The following is a 19,926-nucleotide window of genomic DNA, read 5'->3' as shown; positions in this document are numbered from 1 at the left end:
CCAATCACAGTCCTCTGACATCATCAGTATGCTGCTCCTGTGCTTCTTTCAAAATTGTTTGTTGTGCTTCTTCAGAGCTAGTTTTCCAAAATGAAGTTTGTAAAACTGAACAAAATCCCCAGTAACATTAAACAAAAACTTATCGGCTACTGCAGGGACAGAACATTAGCTTGCCATGTAGGCTGGCTATACTACCAAATAAGCTTACCAACAGTCTAGAATATTAGCAAGCTAGCTTGTAAACTAGGAAGACTATGCTAACGAGTAATCTTGCCAATAGGCTGGAATATTAGCGCGTAAACTAATGAGTCAACTTGCCAATAGGCTAGAAAATTGGCAAGTTAGCTTGCTAACTTGGAAGGCTATGCTAATGGATTAAGCTTGCCAGTAGGCTAGAATATTAATGAATTAGCTTGCTAACTAGGAAGACTATGCTAACGAATAAGCTTGCCAATAGGCTAGAATATTGGCGAGTTAGCTTGCTAACTAGGAAGGCTATGATAACAAGTAAGCTTGCCAATAGGCTAGAATATTAGCGAGTTAGCTTGGTAACTAGGAAGACTATGCCAACAAATAAGCCTGCCAATAGGCTGGAATATTAGCAAGTAAACTAATGAGTCAGTTTGCCCATAGGCTAGAATATTGATGAGTTAGTTTGCTAACTTGGAAGGCTATGCTAATTAAAATGCCTGCCAGTAGGCTGGAAAATAAGCGAGTTAGATTGCTAACCAGGAAAACTATACTAATGGAATAAACCTGCCAATATGCTGGAATATTAGCAAGTAAACTTGCCAATAGAGTTAGCTTGCTGACTTGGAAGGCTATGCTAATGAAAATGCCTGCCAGTAGGCTGGAAAATAAGCAAATTCGATTGCTAACTAGGGAGGCTATGCTAATGGAATAAGCCTGCCAATAGGCTAGAATATTAGGGACTTAGCTTGCTAACTAAGAAGGCTATGCTAACGAATAAGCTTGCCAATAGGGTAGAATTTTAGTGAGTTAGCTTTCCAACTAAGAAGGCTATGCCAATGGAATGAGCTTGCCAATAGGCATAGATATATATACGTAGATGCCGCATTCAACGGTGCTCCTCATTGGAGCGAAACGTCAGCGCGGCCGCCATCTTGCCCAGGTGGAGCCGCGCTGCCTAATGCATGTATGTCTATCGAGGCAGGAGATTATTTATGATTAAAATCATCATTACTCGCTGAATTCTCAACCGATTTTCATGCGGTTTGGTTTGTTACAATCGTCAGACATGTAGTTATGATACAGGATACTTGGTTAAATAAAAAATGCAGCTTTTCATACCAAAATATTTGATCTTATGTAGATAAAGTAACGGTAATAGTTCTACAACACATTTAAACTAAACTTTCCCCATGTAATAAATATTCTTTTTTTCTTACTAAATGTACAATACCCACCATGATGTCATTTAATTATTAATTTTGACTATAAATGTTTATTCACATTTCACACAATGTGCAAAAAAAATAATGTATCAGCAGGGTTGTGCCGAGCTGCAGTGCAGATTCTGATTAACAAATGTTGGTTTTGTACAAGTGTAAATAAATGACTTAGAGCTGCATGTTTACACAAAATTTTGCTTTAATCTCATATGTATAACACCACAGTGCTCATGGGAGCCTGGACACAGAACTGTTTACATTATTAGGTCATATTTACAAAAAATACAGTGTACAGTAGCTAGTATTATTTTTAGGAGTCTGCCCAGTCCTGTCGAAGTCCTCAGGTCTGAAGTGACAGCTGCAGATGACTGAGGAGTGATGACAGTCAAGTCCTTTCTCCTCACTGCTGCTACCCATGCTCAAACTACACACAAAATAAGTGTGTCAGAAAAATGCAGTTCCACATAATTTGTAGTTACAATTCAGGCTACAAGTTAACTACCAACCTTATACTGCGTTATGTCACGTTGGTACCATGAAACAGATAGTTGACAATTGGGAATAACACATACACCGACATAGCTGTTTGACAAAGCATCATAATTTTATGAGTAATATTATATAAATGTTAACCTTTTTTCTTTAAATTGTGTGACATAGCGTTGCCTTAATTTGGCATTAGGACCAGATCAGGACAGTTACTTTACTTGATTAAGGTTAGCTTAAAAGAAGGATCACTTTTTGAGATATATATCTCATTAAACATGTTCGTAACAATAAAATATTGTAAAACAATTTCTTACCTGTGGAATGTTATTCCCTTCTGCTTGGTTTTAACACTTCTCTCATTAGGACACCCAAATGCAGAGCAAAAATGTCTGACACGGGTCTGAACCGGTCAGAGCACCTAGGCAAGATGGCGGCGGTATTGACGCATCCCACAAGCCAGGGTGATGCATCTATGTATATATATCTATGGCCAATAGGCTGGAATATTAGTGAGTTAGCTTGCTAACTAGGAAGACTATGCCAACAAGTGAGCTTATAGAATAGACTAGAATATTGTTAAGTAAAGAAGAGTATTATCATTTTTCAGTTGCAAATACCTGCGATTAACACATTTTACCTCCTTTTTTACAGCCTATCACAAACTTTGTTACAAGATTGCAGTGTTTGTGTTGATCCAGGACCACACTGTCAAATAAAAATAGTTTTAAAAAGGCAATTAAAAAGGAAGGGAAAATGTATCAAAATGTGTAACATTATCCTTACTCTTAAAGTTAGTGAACAATATTTTGGCCTACTGGCAAGCTTACTCGTTAGCATAGCTTATGTGGTTAGCAAGCTAACTCACTAATTCTAGATTGTTAGTAAGCTTAGTTGGTAGTGTAGTCAACCTACTGAGCAAGCTAACTGGCTAACCCTGCAGTAGCTTAGATGGTTTTTGTTTCATTTTACTGAGGATTTCGTTCAGTTTCACGAACTTCATTTTGGAAAACTAAACTAGAAGCACAGGTAAAATGGACTCAGCATTTGGCTTATTTACAGTAATACCCTGAATTATAATTACAAATATATAATTGCAATAAAGTAATGAAAAAACTCCATAAAAACAAATAAGTTGCAGCAATGTCTATCAAGAATTATAAACAGCAATAAAAAACAGTTAAAAGACAAAAAGTTAAATAATTAAATTGAGTCTGCCATAAAGGACGGATACATAACAGCAACAACAGTAATATGTAGAAAATAATGTCTGTGTGATGAGAGATGGATTTGATTTTGATCGAGAAGTGAAGTAGAGGGGTAGCTTTCCAAGTAATGCCTTATACAAAATATTAACTTGGCCTGCCCTGGACCCCAGTGTCACACATAACAAAGATTGGTATTTGTGTAAAATCCTGTTTATTGCCAGCAAGAAAGCGATTGCAAAGAACTGGTACCAATCTGACACTTCAGGCCTTAAACAATGGATGGACATAATCAAGGAGATCTTTATAATAGAAAATATGGGTGTGGAGGAGCAATATTCCTCAGAAAATGGGAGAAATGGACTGTCCTTAGGCTATTTCAGAAGACATGGACGCAGCTTCACCGTTAAAGTCTGGCCAATAAAAGGACATTTAACAGGTGGACTCATGAATACTTAGCTGGTGTGCCACCACACAGTGTTCTCTATGGTGTTTATGTTTTGTCTTAAACATCTAAAAATACTTAAGATTTTTTAAAAAATGAAGAGGGGCAAAGTTGATACAAAATGAGATCACACAAAATGGGTGCTTGGATCAGTTTACTGGACATTCTTTAATCTTTCACTTACAAAAATATGTAGGAAATACAATAGGTGAGTACTTAACACCATCATGTAAATTCACCATAAAAAGATAAGAAAGTGTTACATTATGATACAAGGCAGCACAGTGGGGGTGGCACAGTGTAAAGTGGACAGTATTGTTGCTTCACAGCTAGAAGATTCCTGGCTCAAACCCAGGGAGGAGGAGCCTCTCTGTTCAGAGCCTGCACGCACCCCCCAATGTCAGCATGGGTTTTCTATGGGTGTTCCAGCTTCCTCCCATAGTCCAAAGACATGCAGGTTAATTAGTAACTCTAAATTGGCCATAGGTGTGAATGTGAGTGTGAATGGTTGTCTGTCTCTATGTGTCAGCCCTGTGATAGTCTGGCGACCTGTCCAGGGTGTACCCTGCCTCCTGCCCAAAGACAGCTGGGATAGGCTGCAGCCACTGCGCGACCCCCAACAGGATAAGCAGTGATGGAAAATTAATGAATGAATTTGAATCATCAAGAAAAATCAGATGTTCAAGGTGTGTTGAACTAAGTGCTGAGTATGAGTTTCATAGTATAAACACAAAATGTACAAACTTTAAATGCCATCCTGTCAGCAGTTACCACACTTTTAAAAAACAACGGAATTTGTAGGAATTCAAAAGCAAGGTATATTTGGAGATGCTCCCTTTGGACTACTGTTGTCTGCGAACAAACTGGAGTTTTATTGGCGTGTTCGGCTGGAACTTCCAGTTAAACTCCAGCGGGATCTAAAGGAAGAAACAGATGTAAAATCAGGTACATGACAGCAGAAGAGTGTGACAGTGTGAGTGTGTGTGGAGTGCTATTTCTTACCACGGTGTCTTTGCATGTTTCCACAGTGTAACTCTGCAGGAGACGGATGAGAACCATCTTCAAGGTGAGAACAGCGTAGCGCATCCCAACACAGTTACGAGGGCCGAGCCCAAACGGCATGTAGGCGTACGGGTTCACATCCTCTCCACTGTCTTTACTGAACCTACACATACAGATGGGCACACAGATACAAATCATTAAAGCTGGAGTAGCAATAAAAGGTCTGCTCTCTCTCTGCTTATCAGACCACAAATGAGACAAAAATTAGGTAGCTCAGCCACCCCACGGGCCCTCCGCCTTCACTCCCTGCCACCATAGACAGCTTTCTTGAAGTAGAGTGGGCAGCAGCTAGGGAGATGGACCTTCAGTTGGCAGTTGCATGTGCACCTGCATGCACGTGCAGTTGCCAATTAAATGCCCTCTCTCTGAAATGACCTGTGATTAGCCAAAGTCTCCCATCATGGACTAGATTTTCTTAAGCTGTAAAAACAGAGCCAAGAGGAGGTGCAGATGTCTAGTTTTCTCTCAGTCCACTTTATGTTGATTATAGGATTTTTGCACAATGAAACCAAAATAAATCTACCTCCTGCAGTTTAAATGTAAAGAATGAGAGCTTAGTGCAGTGTGCATTTACCTCTCTGGCCTGAAAAGCTCAGGTGAGCTCCAAAAGCGTGGGTCCATGTGTAACATTTGCACAGGAATCCCAATCAGGGTTCCTTCAGGGATGGTGAGGCCGTGTACCTGGACAGTTTTCTTGCACATCCTATCAAGGCGAGGTGCAATGGGAAGCAAACGCTGTGACTCACAAATAACCTGGTCCAGGTACTCAAGACTGATCATGTCGTCATATGAAACGGGAGCCTAAAGGGAAAAAATACAGGAGGAATCACATACAAAGTTTAACAGATGAGGATTAGAATGAAACATGATGTCAGCTATCGAAAAGGTTATCACAAATAGCAGTTACTGTACATCTTTCGGTAGGTTGGCATCAATTTCTTCGTGCAACTTCTGCAATGCGTCAGGGTTGATGGCCAGATTGTAAAGGATGTTAGTGAGAGTGGTGCTGGTGGTGTCATAGCCACCAAAGATAAACATGAGGGCTTGGGCGAGGATCTCACGCTCAGTCAAACCTGCAATAAAATCAAATTAAAAGTTCAACTAGAAAAAAAACTTTATTTGTTGGTTAGAGGCTATTATTGTTGATGATCATTCGCTTAATAAAAGGCAGGTTAAAAGACCACTGTGGAGCAAACACACCTTTGCTTGGCTGGTCGTGTTCGCTCTTTATGTCCGTTTCTGGTATCTCGTTCTGAACCATCACCTGCAGGAAGTCAGCTCGCACCTAGATCAGCACAGAGAACATTCAACACACATTGGAGAGCGGTATGGATCTTCTCATTTAACTTTTGACAAAAAGAGTAAGTAAAGTAAATGAGCCCAAAATGTCAAGCTGTTCCTTTAATTTTCTGCAACTTTTTTCACTAGGAAGGCATGTTTACAGATTCTTCTCCTCGGTGCTCATCTTTAAATTTCTTGATGACGTTGTAGAGGTAATCCACACTGGATCTGGGCATGATGTCAATATCCAGCAGCTTCATCAGACGGGCACCAAATGGAAAGATCACTGAAAGGAGACCAAAGGGCTGTTTATTAAAATTAGTATGCTAGGGATAATAAAAAAAACCTGACACAATTAAATGATCTTCGCTATAACAGAAGAACAAAGTACATACTTATTGCAAAGAAAAGCCAAAATCTTAAGTTAATAACGTTCTTGATGTGAACATTGAAGGGGTCATCTGGATCGTTGATGGAGTTTGCCTCAACACTGAAAGATGCGCTGGTCACAACATCTAAACTGTAAGGCGCCACCAGTCTAGAAAAAAGAAGGGTGGTTTTCCATTAGAAACTAACATAGATAAAGTGCTACCATTTTTTTTATTTGTTCAGATCCCCTGTCCATTACAACGGATATCGCTTTTCTTTTGTAGAATGTTATCACTATAATCTGCCTCCAGACTTATGTGATGGGGTGTCTATAAACCACAGTGTAAATCACAGTGTTCCACATCATCTAAAGTGGACTGCAGTAGAGCCACGCTCCCTTTGTTAACAAGCATGGCTGACTGTGAGGCAAGGAAAATAGCAAGGCATGTTTTAACCCATTAATCCTATTTTTCAGTACTTAATTTGTGTTTAAAATGTGTTTAAACCAAACATGAGATGTTCTATTACTTATACATATCAAAGAATCATATGAAATATTTATAGCTTTTACTTTTTTCTCAGAAATATCAGTCCTTTGAAATGGACAGATGATCTGACTGTCACCAAAAAGTGGAAAGGGAGAATATTGTTTAAACAAGGAAACACTGTTCTAATTTGATTTTCTAATTATACCATTATCGTATAATGCATCTTATTGATTATTTCCACAGAATATTAATCTCAGGGGGGTTTCAACATACTGTTTTGTGGAGATACTTCAGAAATTAATTTTGAATCGTGATGATGATCAAAATGCAAAATATACATGCATTGTGATTTAAAGCATCACTTTATGTATTTGTGTGTGTGTGTGTGTGTGTGTGTGTGTGTGTGTGTGTTTGGAACATGATTTGGTTCTGAATGGGCGATATGCTGGTGTATAACAGATTAACAACATACTGTTTGACACTGAGGGGTTCATCCAAATTTGTTCGCCCAAGTTTTTCAACCAATCGGTCTGCATATCGAGCAACAATGGGAAAAACCTTCAATAAAGGAGAATTGTTAAATATTGATTATGTACTATGCATATTTATTTCCATCATCAATGGCAACAGAGGGTCTACATAGACAGACCATAGACACATATGTAGACATACGCAGATAGAAGACACATAAGTTTGTATCGCTGCACTAGGTCAAAGGAAGCAGATTGCAGAAGTGGTTCGTGAGCTCGTAACTGACCTGTTTCAATCGTCCACTGGTGAAGCACGGTGACAAAGTGCTACGTAATCTTTTCCATCTTTCATCTTTAACAGCTGAAACTGAATCAGCCAAAGGTCCTGCTTCAATAGTGTCCTGTGGACATGAGTACACTGAGTGTTGAAGTTTTGTCAGTTCTCAGACCGAACACCAAATTTCATCTGCTACCATATTAGTCAATGAACGTTCAGTCATCTGGCATGACATAAGTATCTATCCATTTTTGTGTTGTAATATATCACACCTTCTCTGCAGAGTGCTGCAAGGAAATTTGATAAATAGTAAACACAAAGACATAAATTACTAGAAACTAGACAACATGTCAACTTGTCTTTGTCAAAATTTGGTTGGTGCCAATTTTCATCTTTATGCCCATGACACAGTGATACATTGTGCAGGCTTATTCATCACAGATGCTGTGGCCAAATTGCAGGCTGACTCTAATGTGACTCAGATTCAGCTTTCACAACCAAAGCTGATTTTGAATGCTGATTAAACTAAGATTAAGCATTTCTCAAATGCCAGGAAGAAGCCTGTGAACACACCTGATGTTATTACTGCTCAGGGAAAGAAGTTAGAGGTTGGAACTTGTTACAGATATTTTGGTATTTGGCTTGTTGACTCCCTGCCTTTAAAACCTCAGGTTGATAATTGTCTTTCAAAGGCTCAGTTGTTCATTTATGATGCCATACTGGGAAATATCTCTTTGTACATTTGTACTTTGATTGAACAGAGGTCTGACTGTAGCTACAGTCTGAGATCTCAAGACTTCGTTTTGTTGTCTGTTCCTTCAAAAAGAGTTGAAACTGCGTGAACTGGTCTCTCTGCCTGATTTTAAAGCTTGCATAAGTACAAGGACAAATGAATCAGATGGTTCTTGTCATTATGCACAGGTGCTCTAATATTTCTACATGTTACTGTGTATCTTTTAAGTTTTTTATTGTGTTGTTGTTTGTCTGTAACTTTCTGTATGCAGCTGTCTTGGCCAGGTCGCCCATATAAAACAGATTGTTGATTTCAACGGGACTGACCTGTTTTAATATGGGTTAAATAAAATAACTTTTTAAAAATGTTACGATGTCATTGAAGATGAGTCTCTCACCCTGCGGTTGGTAAACACAGAGTAGCACTCCTTGACCATCACAGTTTTAATAATCTCCGGGTCCGCCACCATTAAAAGCGGCGATCGTCCATCAAACAACCTGCACAAAAACAACATGGCAGTATAAAGTATGAGCTTGTGAGTAAATATTAAGCATCCACTTGAGCTTTAAGACAGAATTTAACATATTTTGATCAGCCCATTCCTACAGGGAAAGAAATATCTTATAAATATCTATCTTATATGTACATGCTTCATTTAAAAATGAAGCAACATCTCACCCCCACACGTCCCCATACTTGGCTTGGCATTCACGGTCAAAACGAAGAAATCCCTGTGGGGAATTGTTTAGATGTTAAAAGATAACAGATAAGTCACGCAGTAAGTGCCCAAAGGTTTCACATACGGACAGTATAAACGCCCTCTTTGCTCACTCTCAGTCCTCACATCAATCAATTCCTTACGTAACAGTCTGTAGGGTCTGTTTGTTCATGTGTGTTAATACCTTTTTGACGTTTAGCAGTGTTCCTATGAAAGGAAGGGGTGTTGGCCCAGATATTCCCAGCTTTTTGAAAAACCTATATGGCCAAATGCCATACCTAAAATGTAAAAAATAAAGAGTGATATTAAATATTGCAACAGCTTAGTAAACAATCATTATGGCAGGGCAGAATATGAGCCTCAGAATTTACAAAACACTGGTGAAAACTGTGTTAAACTACTCACAGTAACAGCAGGGTGAAAACCAGAGCAAGCAAAGTCCAGGTGGTTGCTGAAAACAAGGCAGAGAAAAACATGTTGACTTTGTCTCGGAGGAGAGCTGGATGCAGACTTACTGAAAACTGAGGAAGTGATCTGGGAAGCAAGTGACCTTACGTTCCCTGGAGTGGGAGGAGCCCACAGATTGTTGTCTTGCTCACAGGCTCGGAGGGTTTCAACTTACACACTGTGCTGTTGTCTAGATTAGTGCACCAAAATACCTCAGATTCAGATTCAGATTTATTCTTTGTTGTTCTCTACAGAGGAAGTTTGCTTCTACATGCTGCACACAAGCAAACACTCAAAAACAAGTAACACTTGCAAACAGGGTAACAGCAAACAAGAACATCACAACAACAACACAATTCAAATCTGATGAAGTGTGGCAAAGAAAAAGTTTATCTCGACTAAAACAGTCATAGCTTTTTTGTTTTGTTTTAAATGCTTATGGTTAAGTTGCTTATTAGGTTTAAATTGTAAATCCCTGAAATATAGTAGTTTAAAATCTGCAAAATAAAGAAGTAGATAAATAAATAAAAATAAGATAAGATAAGATAAGATAAAATAAATAAATAATAAATAAATAAGCTTGTGCAAATTAAGCCGACTAGAACTTCAGGTACTCATTTAAATGGAATACAATTTCTATGTTATTGTTTAAAAAAAAATCATTTACAGTTAATGCACTTTAATTTATTTTACTTATAAATAGTTTAATTTCAGATATTTTATTTTTACTGCCCGGATACGTAAGGATCAGTGGCGTGCACAGACTTTTTGAAGATCGGGGCGAAAAGAAAAAAAAGGGCACTTTAGCGTGCAATTTGGTTCCCAGGAGGGCACTTTAGTGCGCGTTTTGGCTCCCAGGAGGGCACTTTAGCAAGCGTTTTTCAACAATTGGGCCACGAGGGGGGACGACAGTACCACAAACTGTCCTCCGCGTATTGACAACACAGGTATTAATTTTTATTTTAATTTTTTTTAACTTTATTTAACAAAATGATGTACAAACAACATGGCTTACATCATTTTTGCATTTAAAAAAAAAATCTACATGAGAAAATAAAATATCCATGAAATAAGTAAAGTAAAATAAAAAGTTAGCTTGGGCTTTTGTCGTAGATCATATTTTTCAAATAAACTGAAAAGTTTCATTGCATTTTTACCTTTTATTATGTTAAGGGCTTTGGTGAAGGAAAGAAACTCATTATGAAACACATTAAATCTAGGTTTCACATTCGTATATTTACATTTGTGTATGCAAAATTTTCCAAGGATTAGTATATATCGTTTACCAGAAAGTCCCATTCATCATTGTTAATAACAACACCATAAATAATGTCCTTTTGAGAAAAGGGTTCGAGTCGGATCTTTGTGTGCAGCCAGTCATGTATACATTGCATAGTTTAGTTAGTTTAGTTAGTTAATTTACTTTATTAATCCCCCTGAGGAGAAATTCAATGTTTTCACTCTTGTTTGTCACACAGGTCCGAACATACACATGCACAAACAGGACCTATACATGCACAAAGTGGAGAGATGTCAGGGTGGGGGGCACCCCGAGCGGTTGGGGGGTGGCCAGGAGGTGAACTGGCGCCTCTCCAGTCCCCGGACGGGGACTCGAACAGGCGACCCTCCGGTTCCCAACCCAAGTCAATATGGACTGAGCCACTGCCGCCCCACCATAAAGGGTTGCAAGCCGGAGTCGACCGCTGCAGCGAGGCATCACCTCTGTACATGAGGCGCCGGCACTATCCACTATGCTACCGACGCCCCATAGCACACATAGCATACACTGAAAAAATAAATGATCAGAGGTTTCAATATCATCACAAAACACACATTTATTTGTTTCAAAACCAAATCTCTGTCGTAATAGTACAGTAATAGTACGGATACACACCATTTAAAATTTTAAGATGGATTTCTTTTGCTTTTGGATTTATGGGAAATTTTAAGTATTTAGAGCGCAAAGAATATATAATTTTTTTGGAGAAACTTTGTTTGATGGAGTTTCAAAAAGACAATAAAGGGTGTGTGATGTCATCAAACATCTTTCTAATTGTTTTATTAGGAATTTTAATACTCTCAAAGTCATAGCTTCCAACTACGAGATGTGGAACATTAGGAGTGATGTAAGTCGAGTTTGAAACAATCCCTTGAATTAAATTTATTTATTTATTTATTTCATTATGGATGCAAAGGAATTAGATCATATTTAAGGCAAAAATTTTGATATGTCATCACACACCCATCATCGTCAACAAAATGAATTAAAGACCAAATACCTTTATCCATCCAGTCCTTGTTATACAACGACTTGTTTTTAACTGTAATGTATCTGTTGTTCTATATCTGCGTGTTGTGCGGGGTGAAATTATGATTGTAGAAAAGTTTGCAATATAAAAGGACTTGCAGGTGAAACAGAGATAATTTAACGGGAAGTTTCTGAATACTGAAATCACATTTTAATAAAAAAAAATCAATGCCTCCAAATTTCTTGATGATTTCTCTGGGGATATGATATCAGAAGCTCTTATTGTTATGGGAAGATTTTAACCAGTTAATTTTCAGTGTTCCATTGATAAAATCAAAATCAATAGCCTGTAGGACACAAGTATTTAATATAATATACTATTTTACTTCCTGAAAGAGGTGAATAGAATCCCTATTTGCTTTTCGTTTTGATCATGTTTGAGCCTCCCCCAGCACCGTAGATAACCCGGAAGCACGATTAATGACCCCAACCGTCGTTTGTCACATTTTAGCTTCGTCTGTTAAATATTGACTGATTTTGTGTTATTTTTTCCATCTTGTCGTCGGAGAGTGAAGCACGTTTATAAGTTAAAAGGCCAGGTAAGGAACAAAGATGTGTCTTACACATTTAAACCTTTTATGAGGATTAAATGACGCCTTTTTTGAGCTGCCCTTGGTCTGCAGCGTTAGCCTACAGCTAAGCTAGCTTCACATTGTATGACCACTTGGCTAACGTTAGCAAATATAAGTAAATATAAGTAAATATAAATGAGCTTTCTGCACACACAAGCACTTTCTCTTTGAATTTGAGGTCATGTGTTGTCTAACGGGACCTCAGTTAGGTAATTAAAGCGTCTGTGAGGAGGTGACATAATAATAACAACACTAACATTAGCTAAATGATAGAGATGGATGAAGCATCAGCTCGACTAACACTGTCAGTAATCGCACTCACTGTCTGGCTGTCTGTTGATATTTTATTTAAGTAAAAGTAACAATACCATAGTGTAGAAATACTACGTTACAAGTAAAAGTATTGCATTTAAATTGTGTTTAAGTATAAGTACAAAAATATAAGCACCAAAATATAGGGACTAAATATAAAACTCATTAGGCAGAAAAGTCAGTTTCAGTGTAATATATATGCTGTCACTTGTTTATAACTAGTAATTCAATACAGTGCTTTTTATATGATAATAGGCTGTATACTGCTGGGTAGCTTAACCTATAGCCTAATACATCATTATTCATATACTAGAAGTATGAGGTAGCATTAAACTGAAACTCTCAAATGAAGTACAAGTACCTTAAAAATTTTCACTTACCATAAAATCTCAATTAATAGCTCAGGCTAAAATTTGCTTTAGTCACTGAAATTGACCTGTATTTGGGACAGGCGTCTATACAAAACCGGCCTTTAATTCCTTTGACACAAAACTGTTGCTTAATGAAGATTGGGAAATACAGTCATATTTTTATTCAAACCAGTATGAAGATCACGATCATGAATCATTCATTTGATCTAGCTCTGACAGACAGGGCATCAGAGACAGAGAGAGTTACGACACTCAGGGATTACAGCACCCGGCATACCGACAAAACACCACGTTATCCTGTTAAAACAATACTCACAACTTGGATTAATTTTTATAAAATATCCCTTTGATTCTTTTGATCTGGGGACCCTATTGGACTAAAGGAATATGAACTATTTTTTTTTTTTTTTTGAACTGAAAATGAACTGCTTTTCTAACACAGTAAAACATATAAATAATAATCACTGTCAAATATAAATCTTAGCTTGCTCTATATACTATTCTGTCAAAGCAACTTGTTATATTAATCATACTAATTTTTTTACAGCACCATTTGCATTATACTTTTTTATGCATCTTTATATTTGTACATGGTAGTTAAATGTTTAGTCTATGTTTTACTTTTGTCCAGCTTCATTGTCCTTGTTATAGTTTTATGCCTATTTTTGTGTTGGTGCATTGAGAGTGATGACAGACTGGAGTCAATTTCCTTGTATGTGTGTACCAATACTTTGCCAATAAAACTGACTCTGAAAAGTTATCTCCTAAGTTTAAGTGAGCCACTGATTCAAGTTTTTGGTTGTAGTTTGTAGTGTTGCGTCTTGCTTAATACTGGGAGATGTTTCGAGTTTCTATTTAGTTCACCAAATTTATATCAGTGAAATAATGGCAACAGAGTCTGTGTACATTATTCCAATTTTGATTCATTTGTTTGACATATAGGCATGCTGTAGAATAGGATGAGAAAAAGCAGCGCGCAGACCTCCAAAAATCTTAAACAGTATATAGTGGAGCAACAAATTTTGGCACTCACAGATAATTTACTAATTTAATGTGGGGAAAAATGAACAGAAATGTACATGTTTGAGTATGGCTGTGTGGAAGAAATGCATCCACTAAAAGTAAATTTATTCGTGAGTGCCAGTGTTCTGTTTATTTTTGCACACTGTAGATTAGCCTATGTTTTGCCTCTCATGTATTATAACCATCACGTTGGAGTCACATAGCTGATCAGCTTTTCTGATAGATACATGGCAAGCTTTTTAAAAAAAAATAAAATAAATAAAAAATCAACTAATAGGTCATTTAAAACATGTTTTGGAGTTGTTGATCTCATTCACTGTCTTTTAAATGTAATTGTGAAATGTCATGACATTGAAGCCAATTGAATTGAAATCAATTGTTCTAACCATCTAGTCACAAAATATTTTGTCCACTGTAGTAGAAGTTGTGTAAACAGTTTAATCTGTTTCCCAGGTTGCAGGAAAAGCACAGGTGTCATAAATAATCTTAAGGCTGCAATTGATTCGGCTTGAAGACCGAGATATTGTGCATGATGGCTCTGTGACATGGCCGACACTTTAATGTGTCTTACTCTTCGTTATTGCTATTATTCACATTTGTGCTTCTCCCGCTGTTTAAGTCAAAATGTTTGCTGTAAAAATGGTCTAAGATAGATGATTGTTATCAGTTTCTACTCATGTTTGCTGGTGTTATACTTTGTTATAATTACTTTAGAGTCTTCCATTTCTATTTATAGATTTAATTAATCTACTTTTACTGTTTTTTAACTATTTGTTAAACCCACAATAACTGATTACTTTTGTAACTTGGGTACAGTGGAAAAAAGTTGTTAACACAACACTGACATTATTGTCACCGTTGAAGTTGATATGATGAAGGAGTGCCACCAAACAATTGTGTATTAACACATCCAGCAGACATGGAGCAACATTATCATCCATTTGGAGTCCTGTTTCAGGCCAGCTGGTGGATGTAGGTCTAATATTCATGATCCTTTTTAGCTCTGTTTTGGTCTGTCCCAACGACTAAATATCCACTGTATTCACCAGCTAGTTGCTAACTTTGTCTGCTGTGGTGCTCAGTAGGTAGTGTACTAGGGCTGCAACTAACGATTATTTTCATTGTCGACTAATCTGCCGATTATTTCTTCGATTAGTCGACTAATCATTTCATCAAAAAATGTGTTAAAATGTTGAAAAATCTCAGTCTGTCTTTCCCAAACCCAAAAATTATGTCATCTATTGTCTTGTTTCGTACTCACGCCAAAGGGTTTTAGTTCACCGTCATGGGAGAGTGTGTAAAGCTGCCAATATGTGAACGTAAGAAGCTGCCATAAGAGTATTTTGGGGAACTTTTATAGTACTTTCCTATGAAAAATGACTCAAATCGATTAGTCGACTACTAAAATAGTCACAGATTATTTTACTAGTCAGTAAGTCATTGATTAGTCGACTAATCGCTGCAGCCCTATAGTGTACAGTAGGGGTGTAAATCACCAGCTTCATCACGATACGATATTATATCGATTTGTTTGGATGACAATACGATGTTTGCCGATATCACAAAGTCTGTCACGATACGATTTTGATTCAATTCAATTCAGGAGCCTGCGATCGATATGACGCGATATCATATGCCCATCTAACACAATCATTTACATCAACTCACAAAAACAACTAGAATACGATTTGACCTTTTTATTTCTGAGCTCTGTTTGTTGTTTGAGCGGAGGCGCGCTTGCCCAGAAATGGTGACACAGACGTGCTATGTGAATTTCAAAATAAATGTGTATCTTTAAGATGACGATATGGATCGATGTTTTCATTTTGCATCGATGTAATCGGATCGTTAATCAATGAATCTATGTATCGTTGTGGATCGATGTATCGTTACACCCCTAGTGTACAGAGTATTATTTGGCACTTATCTGCTGAATACATCTGCCTGCTGTGGCCAAGAACAACACTGTGAGAGCGCAGCAAGTGAACCAAGTTGCGGGCCATAAAACCAAAGCAATAAGCACGTCTGGGTTTGTCATTACCAGTGACTCCTTTCACACATGAAGCATGTAGTCATATGTTAATAAAAACTATTGATTACAGCGGCTTAAACTGTTCACTTATGACTTTTTACACAACAACCCACCTAACCCCGGGGAGATAACGCTGCTAATATGATGTTTTTGTCATGCACTGCTATAAAAATGACTCATCAGGATACCAAAGGTCAACAATAACCTAATCAATGCTGGAAGTAGGCTACAGTTCACAACCTCATGAAGTAGAGACTCTTCGTCGACAGTCATGTTATTCAGTTATTTCCTTTCTTTTCAGTTTCTTTTAAACGCTCTACAGGCTTTTATTTTATCTTCTGTATCTGATCTGGCTTGCTGCAAACACAATATCCAATATCCAGGCTGAAAGAGCCTGAAGGCTGGTGTGACACAGATTAATGAATGGGTCAAATTCCTCTCTGGTCTTAGTAAACAGTCAAGGTACAGTTGTCCAGAAAGAATGTAAGGGTGAACATCAAGGGCATGTGATAACATTTGATTTATGAAGGTTTTTAAAGGCCCTCCGCAGTAATGACCCACCTACACAGGTGTTTTCATTTATCATGACTGATTAGATGTCCCCTCAGAGCTGTGTGGGTGTGTGTGTCTTGATCAACATGTTCATTATTATCCTGTTACATTTTGTTGTACATTTCTGACACCTCTTAGGTGCACACACACCCCCATCCACCCACTACTTTTTTTTTCAGTGAGGTCAGTGAGACGCATTAGCTTCGGATTGCTTTGCAGAGGGTTCAATTTAAAGCCCCAGTGGCTTCGGGGTTAAGATGCCGCTGACCATGAACCACAATATCTGGTTCAAATCCAGCCGTGAGCCTTTGTCGCTTCCCTATTGTTGCCAGCTATTATAGCCGTAAAATGTCATCGAGCAGCTTCATTATCAGGCTCCTGGTATTGTGCATGCTGGGCTGGCTCACAGTCACTGAGACACCTGAATATAACAGAGCCATTACACCTGTGCTTTTCCTATTATGACAAGTCAAAATGTCCGCTGTTAAAAGGACCTATAATACCGAATGCTTCTGTACTCGTAAGTGTAGCTGCACTAGTAAGTAAGAAAGCAGATGCGTGCCTTTACCAAAATGTCCAACATTTGCTGAGTTTAGCGTTTCATTAATTGGTCCAGTAAATCAGGCATTGAGGATGTTTCCGCTTCTTCCCTGGCTGTACTGTTGCTGTATTTGTGGTGGTATGACAAGTAAATAATACCTGCATTGAGCATGTGTTTCTTGCATCAACAGTACCACTGTCGTTAAAGTGATTACTGATTTTTGTTAATTGTTTGTCTTTTTCAGAAATAATCCGCCACCATGTTCCTGACCCTCACCCTGCTGCGGAAAGGCATCCCCGGGAAGCAGTGGATCGGAAAGTATCGCCGCCCACGACAAATTACATGGCAGATGAAGCGCAATATGGTGAAGAATCTGGAGCGTGAGGCTGAGAACGAATACTGGATCAGCAGGCCGTACATGACTCCGGAGCAGGAGTACTGCCACGCCGTGGAGCGCAGGGCCGAGAACTGGCTCAAGATCAAGGAGGCCAAATTTGCCAAGTTTCCTGAGCACAAGCACATCACAGATCACCTGAGTCATCTCAAAATCACCAAGACTTGGTCAAGTTAACGTGAGGGAAGAAATGACAAACAAAGACTGTCGCTATGATGTGACAATATCACATGTTTGTGTGTGCAAGAAAGCTTGGTTTCGTCAATGTGTGTTAATGGGAAGCAGGACTTTGTGTCAGCTGATTATTGTCAGCCACATCCACAGTTTTGACCCTGTCTGCCTCCATGAAACAAATCTGTAAGCTGTTTGTTTGGGGTTCTGTATCACAGACTAAACACTAACAGGACTGTAATTGCTCCACATTCGGTGCAGCTCATCGGATAAAAACAGATTAACATTCTACACCTGATCTGTGGCTCCTTACTTTAGCTCTCATTAACAAAATACACTTTCAAGTTGAGGAAACACATGGCCTCCCAACGGTTATAAAATCTTAATAATTATAACTGCTGAAGGAGGAAGTTCCATGAGGGAGATGGTGGAGGAATTATATAAATAGTCTGGGGAAGTTGGGGCAAAATTATGTAATTCTACAAAGGGTTAATTTCACTGTAATATAGCAGAATGCATTCTGCTGTTTTACATTAATGTATTAAAGGGATGTGGCAGTCAGTGAGCCCAATTTCAGCTGAAACTAGAGTGTTTAATCCCTTTGAAGTCAGGAAATCCAGGAAGGAATACATTTGCAAGGTTCATAGAAGTGCTCTCTCTTTATTACTGGATACTTATACAGTTTTTGCCATATTTTGGAGCCTTGTGATTCTCTGAAATCTTAGCAATGTTTCTGTCCAGGAAAAATAGGCTGCTGTGGGGTAGTAAGACATGTTAGTCAGTGGCTATCAATGCACTGTGCAGGAGTTTGACCCTCAATTAAGTTTCCATCTGCAGTCTGTTCACATGCAAGATACTGTGTCGATGATAACAGTTATTGCCATGACCCCTTTTTTTATTCCATCAATATCCTGCGTTAACAACAGGAAGAGCCGGCACGTGGTTCTCCTGCTCTTTCATAACCTTTTAAGGGTTGAAGGGAGTCATTAGAAAGCCAGAAGGTTTGTGCACCATAAAACACAAAGCAAACACTGACTCAGCGATCACCAGTCCTCACATGGAGCCATGAACATGGGGCTTTTTTGTCTTTATTGGTAACACTTTCCCTGGCCAGCCATGAACCAATGTGTTCACCACTAAGTGGACAAACAACAGCATGGCTCAGCTGTTTGTAACCTTTTAAATTGGTTGCGCACAGAAGTGTAATATCCAGCACACACAGCCCTGCTGGTTCTGATTTACACCTGTGAACAGACTGAGAGGACAGAAAACCAGCACAAACTTTTCGTGACCTTTTTATTTTCCTCACCGAGACTATTTTTATGCTGTGTATTTGTTTAATTTTGATGTTAATGTTGTCACCAGAAGAATTACGTGAGGTCTGTCTTACTTTGGGCACCGCAGGGTCCAAAATAATTGAGCAGGATTAATGAGCTGGTGGGGAAAATGCAGTCTTTGAAAGAGCCGATTCTACTGCAGGAGTCAAAGGGGGAAAAAAGAATCCACGTCTTAGAATTGCGGCTCCTTCTGGGATGCTTGTTTCAAGAACCTGACTGTAAGCGATTAATCCATGAAAAACGTACTAACAATCCTCCTGGGTTGAGCGCAGGAAGCTTTCCCAACTGCTCCTCTGTGTGATTATACACTCAAAACTGAAATGAGCGCAGTTCCAGGTCGTCAGCGGGTCTTAAATTCAATTTTATAAATATTAGGCTGTAAAAGTCATGAAAGAGTTTAAATCTTGAGTTTGTGAGGACATCATTGCCACAACATTTTATCTAATTTGACTTATTTATCTGTTTGCCAAAATGAGTCAAGCTGCTGTGCGTAGAAGTCATTTCTGATGTCACAAATCTTTACCACCGAACCTCGTACTTTTCTTTATAGTTCAACCTGCCTGTTGGCAAAATGTAGATTAACCTATTTCACTCTAATGACCATATTCCTACACAAAAAATGCCTCTGCACAGGACCATATTTATCTTAAATACCTTTATAAACTAAACAAAAATTTAAGCGCTACACTTTTGTGTTTGCTCCCATTTTTTCCACAGGTTTAAGGTAAAGATCTGAGGTTTTTTATGGTCACACATTTCTTAAAATTCATGTAAGTGAGCCCTCTCTACAAAATAATCCATCCCTCTGACAGCATCATTACGACACAGGTGTGCCTTGGGATGGTCACAATGAAAGGCCACTCTAAAATGTGCAGTTTGATCACACAGCACGACGCCACAGATGTTGCAGGTTTTGAGGG

The 19,926-nt window shown here is 38.4% G+C and overlaps 2 protein-coding genes across 3 annotated transcripts; one reads left to right on the top strand and one right to left on the bottom strand.

The window, feature by feature from the left end:
• Nucleotides 1–3,685: 3,685 nt before the first annotated feature.
• LOC125903291 (cytochrome P450 3A30-like) lies at nt 3,686–9,500 on the bottom strand. Of its 2 annotated transcripts, XM_049600122.1 has the most exons (13): nt 9,352–9,500; nt 9,131–9,224; nt 8,907–8,959; nt 8,626–8,725; nt 7,506–7,619; nt 7,221–7,306; nt 6,287–6,429; nt 6,053–6,177; nt 5,811–5,895; nt 5,523–5,683; nt 5,185–5,411; nt 4,551–4,713; nt 3,686–4,465 (listed from the first exon to the last, which is right to left on the bottom strand). In XM_049600122.1, the coding sequence occupies exons 1-13, from the start codon at nt 9,420–9,422 to the stop codon at nt 4,391–4,393; spliced, it is 1,497 nt and encodes a 498-aa protein (XP_049456079.1). In that variant the 5' UTR covers nt 9,423–9,500; the 3' UTR covers nt 3,686–4,390. The 2 variants fall into 2 exon arrangements, with proteins under 2 accessions (XP_049456079.1, XP_049456080.1); XM_049600123.1 differs by lacking the exon at nt 8,907–8,959 and having other exon boundaries at nt 9,352–9,367.
• Nucleotides 9,501–12,106: 2,606 nt separating this feature from the next.
• mrpl57 (mitochondrial ribosomal protein L57) lies at nt 12,107–17,960 on the top strand. Its single transcript, XM_049600433.1, has 2 exons — nt 12,107–12,240; nt 17,349–17,960. The coding sequence occupies exon 2, from the start codon at nt 17,364–17,366 to the stop codon at nt 17,673–17,675; it is 312 nt and encodes a 103-aa protein (XP_049456390.1). The 5' UTR covers nt 12,107–12,240; nt 17,349–17,363; the 3' UTR covers nt 17,676–17,960.
• The last annotated feature ends 1,966 nt before the right edge of the window (nt 17,961–19,926 follow it).

This window comes from Epinephelus fuscoguttatus, linkage group LG16 (assembly GCF_011397635.1).
Source record: "Epinephelus fuscoguttatus linkage group LG16, E.fuscoguttatus.final_Chr_v1".
Classification (NCBI taxonomy): Eukaryota; Metazoa; Chordata; class Actinopteri; order Perciformes; family Serranidae; genus Epinephelus; species Epinephelus fuscoguttatus.
This window is presented reverse-complemented; position numbering and strand designations above follow the sequence as displayed.

What these genes read in the sequence shown, in the direction of transcription:
- LOC125903291 (XM_049600122.1), bottom strand. Translation starts at nt 9,422, where the DNA reads ATGTTTTTCTCTGCCTTGTTTTCAGCAACCACCTGGACTTTGCTTGCT. An exon ending in CCAGTGGACGATTGAAACAG is followed by an intron (nt 7,307 to 7,505) that starts GTCAGTTACGAG and finishes CCTTTATTGAAG; the next exon opens with GTTTTTCCCATTGTTGCTCG. An exon ending in AAACATGCAAAGACACCGTG is followed by an intron (nt 4,466 to 4,550) that starts GTAAGAAATAGC and finishes TTCTTCCTTTAG; the next exon opens with ATCCCGCTGGAGTTTAACTG.
- mrpl57 (XM_049600433.1), top strand. Translation starts at nt 17,364, where the DNA reads ATGTTCCTGACCCTCACCCTGCTGCGGAAAGGCATCCCCGGGAAGCAG.